A 19070-nucleotide genomic window follows, 5' to 3' on the forward strand; every position below is an offset into this window, starting at 1 on the left:
AAATTCCAGTGAGATATTTGTGCCATCAAATGTGAAACAGCTGTCAATCCAAGTAAACAAGGCAGAAACCTGAAGCTTCTCCCTAACAGTCACTTCAGGTTCAGCTTTCTGCTCACTCCACCACCTAAATGACACTCCTATTTTTTTTCTCTCATATTGAGAACAAATAACTTCCAAGCAAAAAAGGAGACTTCAAACACCGGCTGACAGTGTAAACAGTGCACACATAATTCCCTTAAAACACCGCTGTGCTTCTATTCACTCACTCAAGGTGTGTTTACACTTTCAGGTTGTGCCAGTGAGTTGTCGTTGCCTGGTAACCAAATCAATCTGCAGGCTCAGGTTTTATTTGCTTTGGCAGGTCATCATTTGGATTCCCATGTTGTTTTGTCAATACCAGGCTGTCTTCTACTTCATGTTCAAACATTATACAACCCTCTTCTGTCCTTTTAATAAGTAGGAACGCTTCTCTCGACTACGTCACTGCCGCCGCAGGTGACGGTGCATCTGTTCTGTGTGCAGGAGACGGTGATGTTTTTCTTTGGGGAAGCAACAAACGCGGCCAGCTGAGCAGCACAGAGTCGTTCCTGTCTTCTCCCTCTGCCGTGAAGCGCTCGCTTCTGGGTGGAGAAAAAGTTGTCCATGTGTGGAGTGGCTGGACCCATATAGTTGCACAAACGGGTGAAAGAGCGTCATAAATCCAGTGTTATGCTTGACCAGCAAGAACTTAAAGGCAGTTATGATGTATTAACGAATCCTGTACCATTTGACAGAGACTGGGAGAGTGTTCACATGGGGCAGAGGAGATTATGGACAGCTTGGACAAAAAGCATCATCCACTAAGAACCCTGAGTCAGCGGGTCCTTCTGCTGGAGGTCCAAACCAGAAGGCTTGCCTGCCCGCAGAGGTTAAAGCACTTCATGGAGCGACGCAGGTAAGACTTTTTAATTTGGAAAAATCTATAAATGTTATCTATTTTGGTGCTTTAGGGGTTTACTGAAGTCACCCTTATTGTTATTGAGGTTCTCACGTTGCTTTAGTAGGAAAATGTCTACTGAGTCCAGCAGGTGGCAGCAGATAAACACAAATAGAACAAGCGGCTGCAGGTTGTTTTGTCCGAGGTGAGACAGAATGCCACTGGTTGAGAGCCAGCCCGACTAAAAGCAGGTTGTGAAGGCTTAGAATGACTAGCTTACATCTGGACCACAAAGATACACAAACACATTGACACGCAGACACTCCCAAAGGACTACTTACATCCAAGTGAAGGCGGGGGGGGGGGGGGGGGGGGGGGTCTCTTCTCCCATAACGGCAATTATGTGTGAGCGTCACAGGATTGCAGCAGTTAACCTGGAGTCTGAATGGCTGGGGATGGTTGCCAATAAAGTAGATGTCAGGGACAGGCAAGGGCAAGATCGCTCTTCTACTGAGCACAGATCATTGTAGCAGAGCCGGCGTGTGTCAAGCCACAGTCACTCTGTGTGTGTAACACTAAATCCAGGATGGATTAGCTGAGTGGACTATGAATCTCCCAGCCCGCCCCTAACATGTTACTGCCCAAACACTGTACGTTAACACCCTCAGAGGCAATATGAAATGAACTGTCACGCTTTTATGAGGCCAATGAACATTACTGGAGTTACAAATTCTAACCTGTCAGTCGCCGCGTTTCTTTTCGTGGCTTGCCGCAGCATCGAAAATGCTGACTCGTTAATTCTTTAAGAGTTTGTAGACTTCAGGATCAGAACTTAAGTGTGCCCCCACAGCTCCCGTATCAGGCCTTAGAAGAAGAAAAAAAAAGGCCATTAATTTGTGAAAGGGTCTGAGTCAGCACAGGCAGGCATTAACTGTTCTCGACAGCCCAGCGGTGTGCTCTCTAAGTTTCAGGAACACGTTCTCTGATGATGCACCTGGAAGTGCGGGGTTTCACTTCAGTGTCTTATTTGTTTACTGAGCGGATTCTTCATCATGATTATTTGCTTTTGAATAAAAGTTAAACGACTACACCTTGAGACATGGCATTTTATTTCACTTTTCAGATCAGCTTTGGTCACAAAATATTTCAGCATCTGTGTCGGCATAGCAATTTAGGATCACAGTCTTAGAATTGGCTGTCTGCTCTAAACATGCATTTTGAACACTTTGAAATCTTTTTCCTCGACAGATTGCCTGTGGATCAGAACACAACCTCGCCATCGTAGGTCAGTTTGTTCTCTGAAGAAACCTCCTTCTATTTTCTAATGCCTTTTTCTTGTCATGCTCCAAAACGTATTTATAATCTGCTAAAATTAGAACATGTAGTGATGCAGGAAAAAAAAAAAAAAAAGGTAAGTAAAAACTTTATACAAGATCGACCACAAATGCATTGAAAATGTACAACAAGGAAAAGAGGTTTCAGAGAAATGAAGCCGAAATAGTTTGAACTTGTCCGTTTAAATGCGTGCAAAGCAGCTGAAACAAGAGACTCCACATTTGGCCTAACATGACCGTAGCACTGGCTGCATGAAAGAACGGAATACACAAGAGGCACAGCTAGACTATTTAAAGTGATCCTCCTCCCTGTACTGAGGAGTCGGTAAGGAAGAGTCTAAAACATAACGGTTAAACATCACTGTGAAATATGAATCCTCCTGGTAATGCTGCAGGATTTGTGAGGTCAGCTCAATGCTCTATGGCCCTTTGCATCAGGAAGTAATTACAGCATGGAAAGATGGGTATCACTGACAGAAGCAATTACTTGAACAAGCCTGTAAATGAGCTGAATTAAACAAACGCTTTTTCTAGTTGCAGATTGTATGAAGAGCAGTCTCCTTTTTGTACATAAGAAAGAAAACAGACATCGCAGTCACATTCCTCAAAGAAAGACAAACAAAATAAAAATAAGTTTCTTACTTCCTTGTCAGATAAACAAAGATTTGAAAAGTTGCATTTATTCCTTAGAGACTATCCAAAAGTCTCCTACTCTCCCTTAGTGACTGCCCTTTTTGGAAGTAGAATCCGTTGCATTAAAATTTGAACACTGGCCCAGTTTTTTACATCAGCACGAGTACAGATACGCACATGAACATTGAAACGAGAGCAAAGCAGCTCCATTAGAAAGGAAACGCTTGACACTTAACTGCTGTTTTAACAGGCAAATGGCTTTCCACTTTTGATGTTCTGACCAATTCATAGTTCAGAGGATGTGCCATTTTAATTAGGAAAATGTACACGGAGGCTGTCCGTCATAATGACAGTTCTCAAAGAGCACCGCTCTGTGCTTTCAGAAGTTCAGTTAAGTGATGAGAAAGCAGACTCAGTTAATGGAGAGCTCAGTTGAACCTGGCCATTCTCCCTCTTCTGTGCCATGATCTCCGCTTTTCCTCCTCCTGTCTCAAGCACAGTGGCAGGAGCAATGAAATAGCAAAAACAGGATTGGAAGAAGAGACCTGAGTGCTGCTATTTCTGGTGCTGAAGTAGGTCAGGCAGAAAGGAACGGAGAGCATTGCATGCTGCTCATGATATCTGTTGCCTGCTCAGCTTTTGCCCGTTTGCACCTGAGGAGTTCTCAAGTGTGAAATTCATCATCGGTGGTCAAGGTGGGGCCAAAGACGCTGTGGGCACAGCTCATCCAATCTGAGGAAAGATTTTTGTTAATGTGAACATTATGAACTTCACAAGGATGTATGACGATAAACACTTTAGATAATGTGATGCTTTAACTCATAGTGTGAAGTAAGTCACTAAATAAAGGCCGTGCGCTCTGCTGTATTAAACATCACTGTGGTGTTTAAAAGGAAATGGCTTTTGGCTTGAGTTTCTTGATTTTTTTTTTTTTAAGCCCTTTTTTGTGCAAAATATCATGCAGGCACTTTGTTGCCATGGAAACACGGCTGTGCTTTACTCAAGTCAGTAAATCCGTGAATTAGGCACAGCACCAAATAAAGCTTTTTACCCAAAGAACAAAACGGTTGAACACATGAAATGATGCAACCAGGATGTTTACTGATTAACCTTTTATCAAAGATGGAGTCATAAAAACATCCAGTATTCTGAAGAGAGGGCTACGCTGTGTGTTTCAGTGCATAAGCTAATATCTGGCTGAATCTAACAGTGACATAAGCTGCTCGCATGATATCTCGGTCGTTAACCGGCAAAGCGCATGTCACTTGGCAGAAGCTCATCTTTTGATGCCACTGAGACGAACCAGAAACGCACAAAGACAGAAGAAGCCCCACAATGTGAAATAGACAAAACAATGTCATGAAAGACACGCACAACTGCAGAACGGCGGAAAGCTTGAAGATGTGTTACCCTTGAGAAAGCAAGCTCGCTTCTGTTGCCATGGCAATGGAGCCTATTAGGTAACTGTGTTGCCATGGCACGTGTCTCCTCTGTGATGCAGACCTGACCACACCCACCAACACCTCACCAGCTGTGAAGAGCAGGGAATCTTTATTATTATTGGCTGAGTGTCAGTGTGGGGAAAAAGTGCCTGTCTGTGAGTGTGTGTGTATATAATTGCATGCCTTTTGATTTTTGCCATCAAGACTTTTTTTTTTCTCTCTCTCTTTTCTTCTCCAGGCTTCTAATTTTAGCCTATGTGATACGGGTGCTGCTGTCAGCTCGATTGACCCCCAACCCTTCTCCTTTTCAGGGGGGACTCTCCTCTCCTGGGGCTGGAACGAACATGGGATGTGCGGAGACGGTTCACAGACCGACGTCCTTCAGCCACAGCTCGTTTCTGGGCTCAAACCTCTTCTCATTGGCTGTGGAGCCGGACACTCTATGGCAGTGTGTGCTGAGACTGACTCAAGACAAAACTCTGCAATGATTCCACTTCAGAGACATTGAAACAGGATAATAGATTCAGCATGTTGCATGTGGAGAAAAGAAAAACAGAATGCAATTTTGAGTGTACATTGCTACTTGATTTTGTTTTATAAATTGGTGGCTCAGCCTGCATACAGTTACTTTAAGTGCCTTTAAAATTACAATCAAAAGGCCACCTGAGCTCTTTGAAAGGTCTGACTCAAATTGCAGTTATTATTAATGTTGCTTTGTGCTTGGAAACAGGCTGAGTTATGTCAAATGAGGACAGATGCCATCATTTCTCTGGCCAGCCCATCACTTTGATGGACATGACGAGGTACAATAGCTGTGCAAGACATGGCCAATGCTTTTGGCTCCTCGGCCACCTGCCATGTTTGTCCTCCTGAGTGAGGCTGTTATGGACCTTGTGAGGGATGGGCTAGTCTGAAGCTATAGCTCCATCTTTCCCATGTCAGCTGTTTTATTGCTGTGATCTTGAGTGTCAGGAGGCAGTCAATCACTGCATTTCATACTAAAAATACCTTGGCCATCTTGTGATTTACCACTAACATACTTTTCTGGAAACTGTCCATCAATATTTTGTGCCCTTGTCAGTCTGTCATACTCTTTGATCTTCTGTTTGTCCTATTTGCATCACGTTCACACTGTACACCTTAATCCCTCTTGGGGGAAGTTTGTCAGCTGTGTTTGACCCGGCTTGCATATTTATAAGCTTTGGGCGCCCGCAGTGCAGTAAATGGGGACCGAATGTAGCTCTGAAGTCATTGCTGTGGTCAAGGGTAATGGCAGGAGATAGAATGGCTCATGGATTATAGATATGCATTTTTGTTTATTATTGTTATTATAATGCAATTCAATATTAAAAAAAAAACATTCACATCTCTTAAAATTATGCATTAATGGAATTTAATTAAAGTGCCTTTTTACCTGGATTAGATTAAAAAAAATCAACACTCACTGAAAAAAAGATAAATTCTGTGTTTTTTTTATTTATCACTATTTATTGTACAAGCCTGAACTGTATTTGTCAAAAAAGACACAACAAACCAGTCAAAACGATCACTGAACACCTTATTGAGATAGCTAACCACAAAATACAGTGTTCAAAACACACACTCTGAAGTCTCACTAAACGGCTACATTAGTTGCCTCTTTGTTGTGTTATTGATTCGTTCAATGATAAGAGTTGTTGTATACGTGTGTGTATGTGTGGCTGACATTGAGCAGCACATTGTCCCCACATTTGTGTTCAGCTCTTTTGGCAGATTCCAATCTGCTGTTCCTGACTGCACACAGATCTTAGTCGGCTGTTGGCAGTGTGTTTGCACTTGTTTGGTAAAAAGTTGGTCCCTAGTTACTAACTTTTCTACACAAACAACAAAGTTGTAATTTGAACTCAACGCCTCTGATTTTAAGGAGGAATGACCACTGCTTGTCTGTAGAAACAGCTGCATGTGGTGGGCCTGTTTGATATGTGTGCTGAACTGATACTAGTTTTCAACAGCTGGTGAATGATGACTAATTTGAAATAAATATACATTTATTTATCATGCAATGTCTGTTTGGCTATACTAGCATGATGAACAATGAGAATAATTTTCATAAAGGAGGCACTTATCCAGTAAAGTGAGTGTAATGATTTAGCAGTGGTAAGTATTACACTCATTATGCCTGTGTGCAGTAAAAGAACAATAATCCAATTTTACATGATTGTCAATTAAAATTTTACGAGTTTACATATATTTTTTTAATATAAGACGACAATGTCATCAAAGTTAAGCTACATTTAAGGATATGTAAACATTCATCACAGTTCCATATCTGTTTGTAAGTTGTGCGTAAATTAATTAGTATTTGCATTTTAATTATTCACCAATTTTAAGAAGCTCACATTTTGAATGCCTGTGGTGTTTGAGTACGAGTATGACCTTGTTCTTTTTTCTGGATGTTATCTCTTGGATGCCAGAAAACATACCAAAAAATGTTTAAAAAATTCTCTGGTGCAAAACAGTGTAAAAGTCTACAAAGATGTGACCATGACAGTTCAAAGTTAACAATTTGTTTTCAACTCTTTAGTCTAGCTGAAGTGACAGGTTTTTGCTTGAGTAGTGGGGTGTTGGGTTGGTGATTAAGATCGGAGCAACATTTTTTTTTTTTCTTTAAACAGAAAAAAGCACACAAATATTTGATGATCACTCAAAAAACATTGGAGCACACAACTTCAGCACACAAAAAAAGCAGATTTACAGCACTGGCACACAACAAAAATAGGCACATAAATTACAACACAGTAACCAGTCACAGAAACTGAGCTACATAAGGCTTGACAACAAAACGTCCTCAGTGCTACATCTATGCTGAGTTTGTGATGCACAGGTTGTCACTGTCTCACCCAATTTAAAAATACTAAGTAATACACACAACAATGCTACAACACTATCAGGTGGGTGATGGGCCATTATGGGTCATACACATAGTGGTAGGTACACCATGGTTCATAACACAAACTGACTCTGTTGGTTGTCTGCTCCGGTGCTGTCGCTGGGTCTCTATAAACATATAAAAAAACAGTAACAAAAATAAATTATTACACAAATTATGTATAACGGCGGAAAGTGATGTTGATGTATACCTCTGAGGTGCAGGTAAAGGTGGGCAATGACACTAGCTTGGAGGGTAAAGAAAATGTGCTCCGTTAGTTCCTCATGGTAAACCACGGCCACGGGTTTACCATGTAAGTCCCATGCTTAGCCAAGGCATCAGACAATGATGTACTGTCTGTGTGCTGAGGTTGGACTCTTAGTCAGTCAATAAACATGCCCAATCATGCTGTTTTACAGGTTGATGTAGAGTAGTTGGTCATTGTCATGCGTTTGTATACTCTGCGTCATGCTCTCACAGTCACCTTGTTTTTGTTTGCCCTCTTTGACCGCACAGCGGGTCAAACAGCAGTTGGAAGCACCAGCTATAAGCCAGTGAGAAAAGGAAGTTGTATGTATGCATGTGCAGTAGAATAAAAACGGAGTCTATACGCTTATTGTGTATAAAATTTATTTCATGCAAGGACTTATATTTACATATTTTATTCGAATACTTTTCTGTTGCATAAATGTAAAATACATGCATTTACCTTTCCCCAAGTAGACCCACATCCCACACTGTGTTGTGTTTTTTTTTTCCATTGAATTGCATGATCATATAATTCACCTGCATCTGTTCACATCAAATTTTCACAATTTTTTTTTTCTTCAAATATATAACGTCCATTAGTTACCACAGAGACATAGCTTGAAAAGTGAAACTGCTCATTCAGAATAGAAATAAAAACTTGGATGTCTTTCTTTACTTGTTCCTTTTTCTTAAAGTCAACACTTTCTAATTGGTCAACATAAAATTTGTTAAAGTGCCCTGAAAGAATTGTGCATAATTATTGGGACAGTATCAATACATGTACCAGTAACAGTATTGATGTTTTTTTTTTCTTTCTTAAATAAAAGACATTCATACAGCAGGGGTCACGTGACCTCTCTGGCTAACCATAGCTTACATTACTGTGGATCTATAGAGTCGCTTGGCCCCATATTGTAGTGTTTTGTGCTTAATTGTATTTTTTTTTCTGGAGGTGGAGACTATAGTCAGTTATTAGCTGGTTTGGATCAATGTGTAATAGTATAGGTTAAATATATGTGTTGGATGGTGTAACAATAATAATCAAAAGGCCATTTTACTGTGATTAAGGTTACAGGAGTGGAGCAAAATTACACAAGGTGCACCTGATACAATAAAGCTTTCGTCACACTGTAATGAGCATGATATAAAGTGTGCCGATGCTACGCTAGGAGCACTTGTGTAAAATTATGTTAATTTATTTCTGCTTTAAACTTTGTGTTGCCATGTAAGAAGGCACCGTTATAATTATGGCCTTCATTTAGGCATCATAGCAGTATAAATTGCTGCAGACTACTGATACTGTTTAAAAACTCATAACTACTTGTAAATATATTTGTACAAAACTATTTATGCCCATAACAGCATTAGTTGGCTTTCTGACAAATTGTTCAAGTTTAATCACGCTATTTTAGTTGGAGGCCCCAGTCAAATAAATACAAGAAAATAAATATATGAATTTCAGGGAAAGGCAAAGAATGGCAGCTACATAAAAATCTCTGCTTCGACTGAGTCTCTTGTAAAGCTGTCTCAAAATGCATAAAAAAATGACAAAGCTTTGAAAGCTTTTTTTTTTTTCTTACAGTTACTGCGTTACAGTTAGCTTCTTGTAGAACATAATTTCTCATGCACTTCATGCAAATGAACAAACAGTTTTAGTTCTTTTGACATATCAAGAACATCATTGTATTATTTTGCTTCTTTTTGGGGGGCCACTTGGATAACACTGAGCCTGATTGAACTTTCAGAATAAAAACGTCTCTACTTTGCAACGTAGAAAGCACTTAGTAGGAGTTCCCTTAACAGCTGGCAATGATACCTTTGGATATGTTTCAAAGCCATGTATCGGGAATGTCCGGCATATAGATTGCAGGGGTTACATCTTATGAAAATATATTTCACAAAATTGTAAAAAGCAGATGAGATAAAAGTTAGTGGCAGAAGAATATGTGAGATCAAAAGCAACAGAGCAACAGGCAATGATGTGAACATAGGAAAAGAGGGGGGATTTGCCTATGGTAGAAGTAGAACAGTGCTTTGTATGCAACTGAGATGACCCATGCAGAGTGGCATGTGCCAATGTTTTCTAGTCTAGGATATGATGACACACCCAAGGAGAAGACTTGGGAAGCTTGAGTTTTTACACAGTTAAGGTACAGTTTTCCAGGAAAATAAAGATATAAAAATGAAAAAAGCAAGAGCGAAGGCAAGTGTAAAAGCAAAATATTGGACAGGAAAGATAAGAAGGAGGGGTGTTGACTGGCCTTCCAATGTCATTGTGTCTGCTACACAACCATGCTACATAATGGATGGGATGGGAGAATGTGAGTGCTGCATTAGACAGGGTGGGCTGCAGGGCAGGGCGGACACTGAGGACACTCCAGAGGCATCCCCACTCATGCCAGACATGCTGTTAAGGCTCCAAGGCTTTTCATAACCTTCAGTTGAAAAACAGAGAACGTTCTGAGTACACTGTAGCACTGAATCCATGACACACTGTGTTGGTGTTCCTCTCTGGTTATACTACACCTGTTGCTTTCTTGTTTTTGTCTCCAAAGAAAACAGGCTTAAGACAGATTATTATTCTCCATGCATTGAGTGCATCAGGAGTACAACAGCATGCACCGGGTGGTACTGGAATGGTTTGGAGTTTAACACTGTAAAAGACTTGGAAAAGGTAGGCACTCTCAGGCAATCAAGGTTTTCTCTGCTACAGGTAAGATTTGAGTCTGGTGATGTGCTGGCAGCACATGCAGCTAGAGAATTAGAGGAATGTTTCTTAGCTTATTGTTAGTTTAAAAAAAGGGGTTAACCCTGGTATTAAAGATACAAATCGGTAAATTAGAGTCTCATATCTAACATTAGCCTTCCTCCATTTGTGTTGTGCTCCTTCACCATACTGATAGCACCCATCAGCAAGACACTTCATGCACCGTTATGGTCAAGAGCAATGTTCTCATAAGTCAGGATCCTTCATGGTATTCATCATTAACACATATACAGTACATACATGGTACAGGCATAGCACATAAAACACTTTCTTAGGCATGTAAGACAACACATTCTAGACCATATAAATCTCAAAAATAGCTTTCTTACTTATATATAGAGATTGATATTACATTATGGTAGCAAAAAATATATTATGTAGATGTGGACAAATTTTGACATATATGGAGATTGTGCTGGGCCTGAACAGATGCTATTGTGACTTGAACTATGTACATTCCCCAAAGGAATGGTTGAGGAGAAGCAGTTGTTGTGAGAGTGTGTGAAGGTTGTAAAAAGAGGTTTGCGGTTGTGATTTTGTTTGTGCCTTTGAAAAACTGAGTTGTAGAACTCAGCTAAGAGGGAAAAAAGCGTATCGTGTCTAAGGTCTACAGCATGTCAGTGTCTCACAGGGGCCTGTGATTGGCTGTTACTGTACGTACCCCTCCTCACTCTGCCCCCTGTGTGGTTAGGGCGTTCAGCAGTCGTGACCAGGAAGCAGGGCCTCTCTCTCTCGCTGGGGCTGAAGATTTCCTCTGGAGATATGGCCTGGTCTATGTGAGGGCAATCTTCATTGGCAAGAGCTGCATTAGCTGCTTCACCGTTCAGCTTGGAATCTTATAAGAAAACCATAAAGAAAGGGAAAACAAACCACAGTAAATCTGGTTTCGCATACCAGTTTTTTTCTCTGAAATGTAGGTTACATCTTCATTTCATTTTGTACTACTTGAATGCCTAAAGGGATTACATCCTACTGTACAGTAATCCCATATTTCCTATATAGCTTATACTGCATCGTGTGTTAACTGTGTACTCTATGCTTTATTTGTTTTTGAGCACAAGCTACATCAAAGTTCAAAAAAGTGATGTCATTGCCAGGAAATCAAGTACTCCAAGATCTGCTTAAATGTCCTTAAAAACAAAAATGTATTAGAAAATATCCGTTTGTCTAAGAGAGAGGATTGACTCATTGCATTAAGATTTGCAAAATCAATATTTAGATTACTCACAGTCTGCCTTAATGCCTCTAACCTCCTATCCAGAAAAATATGCTTCTCATCACATACTATATTGATTGTTTTTGGTGAGAAACATGGTAATATCGTACCTGAATCATCAACTAATTGAAGTGTGGGAGCTGAAAAAAATGAAACAAGTCAATAGCAGTACACAATGAGACAAATATATCAGAAGACATGTCATTTTGGTTTCTTACCTTGAAACTTTATTTCAAAAACATCGTCATGGGCAATGGGGCTCTGAGGTTGGGAACTGATGCTGGACTTACAGAAGTTTGGAGAACCTGGTTGGGGTGCCCGAGGGATATGCCTATTTTTTTTCTTTGGTAGTTTCTGTTTTGCCATGGCCAGAGAGTAATACATTCCAAAGTTGTTGACAATCACAGGGACTGGCATGGCGATGGTCAGTACACCAGCCAAGGCGCAAAGAGCTCCAACCAGCATGCCAGAAGTCGTCTGAGGGTACATGTCTCCATAGCCGAGGGTCGTCATGGTCACCACAGCCCACCAGAATCCAATCGGGATGTTCTTGAAGTGTGTGTGATCGCTGGCTCGAGGGTCGTTTGGGTTAGCTCCAATCCGTTCAGCGTAGTAGATCATAGTAGCAAAGATTAGGACACCGAGAGCGAGAAAGATGATGAGGAGCAGGAACTCATTGGTGCTGGCCCTCAAGGTGTGGCCCAACACCCTCAGTCCTACAAAGTGTCGTGTCAGCTTGAATATACGCAGAATTCTCACGAAGCGGACAACTCTCAGGAAACCAAGCACGTCTTTAGCTGCCTTGGACGAGAGGCCGCTCAGGCCGACCTCCAGGTAGAAGGGCAGTATGGCCACGAAGTCGATGATGTTCAGGGCATTCCGTATGAAGTCAAATTTATTTGGGCAAAAAGTTATTCGCATTAAAAATTCAAAAGTGAACCAAACCACACAAACTCCTTCGATGTAAGTGAGGTAGGCTGCAGTCTCAGTCTCCTGGTAGGTGTGCTCTATTGTGACATTGTTCACCAACTCAAGCTCAGTGCGGTTGATAATGGGGTTGAAGGCCTCATGGGTCTCCAGACAGAAAGTCGTGATTGACACCAGAATGAAGAAGAGCGAGGCCAAGGCCACCCACTGAGCAGGAAATTCATGGAGGATCCAGGAAAAAAAAGAAGAAGAGGGTAGGGAGAACATGGGGAGAAGAGCAAAAGGTAAAGGAGAAAAGGGCTCAGTGATTCATGCAGGATAATCATACTGGACTGGTTCAATGACAGTTCTTAACATGACAGCAATTCAATCTTCTATCTGAGACAGTGGCTTCTAGTTTGATGGTGAGAGTCACATTGACTCGCTCTCTCACTTCCCCCTGTTCTGTCTTTCCTCCACATCTCTTGATTCAAAAGCATCATTGTGAAAGGGACAATTAATGCAAGCCTGACAATCTTGTTTCTCTTCCCTCGGCTGTATCTCAAGGTCATGACATTTAAAAGGTATGCTACATGCAGAATTACAAAGAGCCACCAGCAGCAGCAGGAGACAGGACATTAGTGAAAACCCCCATGACTAAATTTAGCTGAGGCTCTTCCCTTCAGCACAACCACAACAGCAGGCCATCACTGCACAAGGTCATACCGTCCAGATGATCCCACCTTGGGAGTTGTATTGAGCTCAGATGCCTATTGAGTCTTTTATGAGAAAAATAGATTTATCTTAACGGCCAAAGTGTACATTTGCCTACATACAGTATTGATTACCTGATCACATTTCATCACATTTGGGCTCTGAGATTTCTGATACGGTATGTTTCACTGTTTACACATATACATCCTCTGAGCTGTAGTCACTGAATGGGAGTATCTCACTGTATCTTTAAAGGGAATCTGAAGTGAGTTGATAAAGGTCGGTGAACTAATATGGAGACGGGAAGAGGAGATAGCTATTTAATCATCCCTACGAATCACAAAAGTTGGATCAATAGCAGCTTGTTTGTGAGTAAAGATGTCTTTAAGAGAGTAAGCGATACTCTGTAGTGCTTCTCAAACTAATGCATACTACTCTTAAGCAGCTGAGAGGAATATTGAACAGCATCAGGGAAGAGGAGGGCATGTCTGGGCATGAGGAGGTCTGATATATATTCCACTGGGCAAAGGAAACTCTGAGTCTTAATCAGTCAAGTCCATTCAGTGTGTCACTAAGGCAAGCATGCAGCCATGATGGAAAACAGGTCCCCATCACATCATCTCATCACTGGCAATTCATTGCATTGTGCAGAGGAAATCACTGCCGCTTATGAATGTCTGCTTCCAATCCATGCTTGTTTCATATTCTTTAGGGAAACAGTGTAGCTCGCAGAAAAACAAAAGCACACACACTGACTTCTGTTCTTGCAGCAAAGCGGTCCCCTTTGTTCATTCACAAAATCATACAGAGTTGAACATGCACCAGTTTAAATGACGATGAGAATAATCAACTAATTTCATACAAACAAATACCTGAAAAGGGATTTAGAAACGCACAGAGCTATTGTTAGGCTCTACTAGTGGTTTTTTGTAACTGCAAAGATTCTCCATTTTCATCACTGGTGTTTCCTTCAGTGAAGTTGTCGACTGTCTGATTGTGTGTTTATAGCTGTTGTTGCTTTGACATAGAATTGGAGTTTCGGCAAAATTAACATTTGACTATTTTTTTTAATGAACCTAACACAAATTACTTTTAAGTTACCCTTCTCCAGCCAACCATCTCCAGCTATTCTTCGTGTGGTGTAGGAGAGATTTTGTGTCAATTCTTGAGGCATTACTACAGAGTATGAGCTGTTGAGGTTTGTGTTGCGTAATATTGTTGTTCTGTCCACCCCCTCCACCATATGTTCTGCACAAAATAACAAGAACACCCTTCAATATAATACTTGAAATGCAATCATACAGAAAAGAGCAACCTCAAAAAATATCAGATCAACAGCAGTGGCTGGATTAACAATGTAAGAAACTGTCTTGTGCGGGGGTCCCCAAGACCACTTTGTGAACTCCTGCTGCTTTCTGCTAAATTTAGCATTAAAATAATTGATAACATTTTTTCTCTTCAACTGTTTCTACTTGATGCAAATCATGTCAGGAGAAGTGACATAAATAGTCATCAGTTTAGAGAAATGCTCTTAAATTAACTTCCTTCCTAAAATGAAAATTTATAAAATTGTTTTGTTGAATTTCTGTTATTTAGAACCGAATTTATTTTAGCTAGAGCAGTTTCAGTAGCCCACTGTAGGTATATGAAAGTGGGCCTGGAAGGCTTGGAATACCTGGAATATATTAATTGAATAAACTCAGATTTTTGGCGGATGGTGAACTGAAAGAGTCAATTTCACTACTCATGAATGAGAAGGTGGCTGCCTTTCACTCTGTACACTGTGAACCCCTCGCTCACGTTACATGTTACCAACAATCGCCAAGCACTAATTGCCGGAGTCTTACACTCAGGATTCCTGTTAAACTTTCTTAAAGAATATATTCTTGTACAATCTGCCTCTCTGCCTCACTTGCTGCCTCGCTTTCTGACTCTCCCTCTCTCCTCTCTCCCTCTCTGCCTCCCTATGCAGACAGTTGTTTTTTGCGCATGTAAGTTGTTTAAGAAAGTCCATTTTTATCAGATAAGATTCTTGAGGCCCGCCACCCCCCCCCCAAAAAAAAAGAAAAGAAACCTATAAAACTGAAACAATCTGTTTTTGGCAAAAAGCCAGTAACATGAAGAATGATGTATAGCCTATTTTATTGAACTAGGATTTACTGTTGAGCAATTACCTTTTCGCCCTGTCCTTTAAATAATCTATCCTAGTGATATTTGTGAAACTAGAAAATGTTTCATAGTATGTGGTTCATGGCTTTTATTTAGGTAAAATCTGTGAGTGAATAACAAGAGATAAAAGTATAAGGAGCGCTACCAGAAGGACACCGTAGTTCAAAACTGTAAACTATGAACGTGAAATAACTCATTCTTATCTGTGTGAATTAAACATTGAGCCAATTCATTTTGGCTGATGCTTTTCCAGCATCAGCTTATAAATTCAAAGAATACACCACCCCAGCACTCATGATAAATTCTAATTCTAATAAGATATTTCATGTTGACCGCAGATGCTGTCTGACACACTGGCTCTGCAAACATCCCTCCCTCCAGACTGTTAAACAAACCCGGTAATCGTATTAGACCGCCTCTTACAGTAAAATAGGTTTTTTTGTGACATTTATAGGGTGCTGTGGAGTTGGTGGGTAACAGGGAATGATTGTTTACTCCATCTTATCTTATTCTCACTGTTGCTGGCAAACCACAGGCCTGCAGTGATATGCAGTGACAAAGGTTTTCCTGTGATGGAGCCACTATGACTATACGCTGTGATTAAGTCTGAGGCTCAGTTCTAATTAATTTTCTTGACAGTCTTGGTGGAACGCTGTCAGTCTTTAATCTCTGCTTCGACTCGCTCACTGTTACATGTAGGACACGTCTGAGGAGTTTTCCCTCTTTGGGGAGATCCTCTGTGTACAAAAGGTGAAACAAACTTAAACTTTGAGTGTGTGTTGGTTAAACAAGGCTTGTTAATGCTTGCTGTAAGAGTGAGAAGGTGTCAACAGAGTTTGCAATTGCTGGTCAGAGCCTGATAATTACACCAATTGGTCTGCTGCAGCTGTTGAACCAGCAGGCAGCACAGCGACCTTTGTAGGGGCGGTATAGTCAAAAAGCAAAAAAAAAAAATTAGGAGGTGTAAAGTCCTTCCACCCTCACCATCCAGAGGCATTGTGCCCAGATGGAAAAGTGCCCATTATAAAGAGCAGAAATGTCCCTTCCAACAGCAACCTCATTTTTGTCTGGAGGTCTGCCACTGAAATTCTAGTGTTGCCAAAGACCTGGTTTTCTAATTTGTAGCTAACCTATTTACCAAAGAGCGAGGCTTCCCAGGGATTCCTGTGTCCTAGAAAGATCCTTTCAAAGACCTGTAAGATTAACAATTAGAGTCCTGTATATCCTCATGTAAGATGAAAGTGGTTTGGACAGTTGATTTGCATGTTAACTGTTTTGAAAGATGAGATCTTTGGTCGACAACCCCCCATCCCTATGCCCCGCCCTCCTCCTGTCTGATGTGGAACCCCTGGGAGGGCAATTTCAAGGTCATCAAAAGCCCATCTGAACCTCGCAGATCCATCAATCTCTGCTTCACTCTCAGGGGACAAAGGCAGACATCCAATACTAGACTTAAGCCCATGCAGCTTTAACAGCAACTAGACAATTTAGATGTGTTTTTCTTTATGGCTTAGGATGTATCCATGGCAACTCCTAATGAGTTGTTGGATATTCAGTTCAAACGGAAATACAAAACAATGGGGAAAAGATTTTAATATGAACTCACCCTTGCATATTTAGAGGAGTAAGGGTCCTCGAATAGAGCCCAAACATGTTTCTGCCACCGGCTCCACAGGTTTCCACTCCTGGCGTCATGTGTGTCTCCATGCGCCAGCCTCCTCGTCATCTCATCCACATCATCCTCAGCATGCTCCGGCTCTGGCTCCGGATCCTCATTCGCCAGGTCTAACAAGCCCCCCCCGCCGAAACTATCAAGGGCCTCCTCTGCCTCCCGGTGCTGGCGATAGGTCATCCAGCAGCATGGCTCCACGTCTGTCTCATCGATACCCCAGAAGGCCAGCTCCTCTTCGTACAGAGGCCCACAGACATCAGCCGGGCAATGCAGCTTACCTGTCCTGTAATAATTAAGGATGTGTGCAAAAACGCCAGGATGGCGGTCAAAGAAGAACTCCTCGATCTTAGCATCATAGTCAAAATGGTTGGGGGCATCAGGCTCGGCCAGCCAGGACAAGCGAGTGCCAGGTAGGGTGCGCAGGGTGCTGCGGTATGTCTGATGTCTGATCCCTCCCACGTTTATCACAATGCGATCCTTGTCGTCGCTCAGGCCCATTGCGTCCCCTAGGCATTTCTCCAATAAGTTCCCTTCATCGCAAAGGTAAGTCTAGGCGCACTGTGTCCCCATGTACAGCAGAGATCAACAATTATATAAGTACAGCAGCGCGTGAAGCAACCTGTCGTGTCTCATCAACTAAGAAAGAAAAGCTTGACGCGCATCAGGCTGCACCCCTCTAGACCCTACTGTGTTTAATACTAGCACCTGTCATGCAACTAGAGGATCCTAAGCGCGTATAGTTGCCGGACTCACTGGAGGGTATAGAATCGAAATCCAAAATGATATCAGCCAATGGCATCACACCAAGAATGGACGTCACATCATCGCTACATCCAAGATGTCGAGATACAAAGCTGGCACCGATCTCAAGCGCCAGCTCATTAGTCTCCTTAAGTTCATGTGATTGATCCGATCAGTCCTGAGCAGGTTTGTGACTTTCACAGCAAGGTGACTGCAGTGGTGCTGAGCGGACAGCTCCTGATGGAGACACGGCTCTGCTTCCTTCTCTGCCTCCTCCTTGTTTGTTGCTGCCTACAGACTCACCTCCTTCACACCGACGCGCAGCCCCGCTCCTTCTCTGCGTGTAACGACGCTGTGAGCTGCAGCAGGTCTTTGTCTCAGCGGAGAGATGATCACCTCCTCAGGGAATTTCCCAATCATTCACACATTGATAGAAAAGAAAACATCCACAGCCTTTTTTGAAGGGATGAATAAGTTTTGTTTCTCCTCTTTATGATATTTGCTGAAAATAACGCACAGAATCAGTTGCTGATGAGAGGGCGACAATCCTCCTCCAAAAAAACAACAAAAAAAACGCCCAACTGCCTGTTATTCACACCGTGCCCAGTTCTTCTCTCACAGCAGATGGAGCATGCCCAGTGGAGGAGTCTGCATTTGTTCAAACACGCTGTCAAGTTCTCTAATTACGACTGCTGAATTTGTCATCGCATCCCAGTGTTTCTCTCTCTCGCACTCTCTGATCTTGGGATGTCGCCGGTCAGCGGGGAGTCATCTTCCTCAAGCACGGTTGGCTGGAGAAGGTGTGACCCTGGAGCCATGAACGCGCAGATCCGCCCATAACATCAGGACGAGTCTGATCATATACCTTCTTATAGCTTCTTTATTTAATGATGTAATAGATTAGACTGTCCTCGTCATGTTGGCAGTCTGCATGTGTTATTCTCTGCACCGACTGACAAGATGTGCTGTTAGAGAAAGTTGAGTGAATAGCTTCTTTTTTTTTTTTTTTGCGCTCTTTGTGCACTTGAGGTTTATGATAATTAGTCTGCGTCTATGTTAAAGGTTCCAGCAGGGGGCGACATTGTTCACTACAAATACTCGTTTTGGGTCCTCTTGATGTAAGTTCATTAACGTGAGTCACTTTATTTACAGTATACCTTTTTTTTTTAATTACCATAAAAACTGAACAGATTCAAAATGTGAAGGATTAGACAAAGACCTGTTTTAAAGTTAAGGTAGACCTGTTTTTTGTTGCATATCCGGATGGTAGAGTCTTTCTTATGATTGACCCATTTCTCTTTTTTCTCAATGAAACACCCCACATACTCGAATAATAAAACAATAAAGCTGCACATAGTCATTTGGATGTGTCATGTCAATGTTGATGCTGATTTTACTTATTC

The 19070-nt window shown here is 41.6% G+C and overlaps 2 protein-coding genes across 5 annotated transcripts in view; one reads left to right on the forward strand and one right to left on the reverse strand.

Moving 5' to 3' along the window:
• The window catches only part of sergef (secretion regulating guanine nucleotide exchange factor), a 9066-nt gene extending 2704 nt beyond the window's left edge, over positions 1–6362 (forward strand). The window contains exons 8-11 of the mRNA XM_079345425.1: positions 523–681; positions 774–934; positions 2165–2201; positions 4637–6362. Coding sequence (XP_079201551.1) covers positions 523–681; positions 774–934; positions 2165–2201; positions 4637–4833 — 554 coding nt within the window. The 3' untranslated portion in view covers positions 4834–6362. The remainder of the gene's footprint in view (positions 1–522; positions 682–773; positions 935–2164; positions 2202–4636) is intronic.
• Positions 1667–18950, reverse strand: kcnc1b (potassium voltage-gated channel, Shaw-related subfamily, member 1b). 4 transcript variants are annotated; one of them, XM_079345422.1, is made up of 6 exons: positions 16861–18949; positions 11684–12599; positions 11576–11605; positions 10911–11084; positions 7325–7361; positions 1667–3615 (listed from the first exon to the last, which is right to left on the reverse strand). In XM_079345422.1, the coding sequence occupies exons 1-6, from the start codon at positions 17422–17424 to the stop codon at positions 3564–3566; spliced, it is 1773 nt and encodes a 590-aa protein (XP_079201548.1). In that variant the 5' UTR covers positions 17425–18949; the 3' UTR covers positions 1667–3563. The 4 variants fall into 4 exon arrangements, with proteins under 4 accessions (XP_079201548.1, XP_079201549.1, XP_079201547.1 ...); XM_079345423.1 differs by lacking the exon at positions 7325–7361 and having other exon boundaries at positions 16861–18950; XM_079345421.1 differs by lacking the exon at positions 1667–3615 and having other exon boundaries at positions 5365–7361; positions 16861–18947.
• Positions 18951–19070: the final 120 nt, after the last annotated feature.

This window comes from Symphodus melops (genome assembly GCF_947650265.1).
Source record: "Symphodus melops genome assembly, chromosome: 6".
Taxonomy (NCBI): domain Eukaryota; kingdom Metazoa; phylum Chordata; class Actinopteri; order Labriformes; family Labridae; genus Symphodus; species Symphodus melops.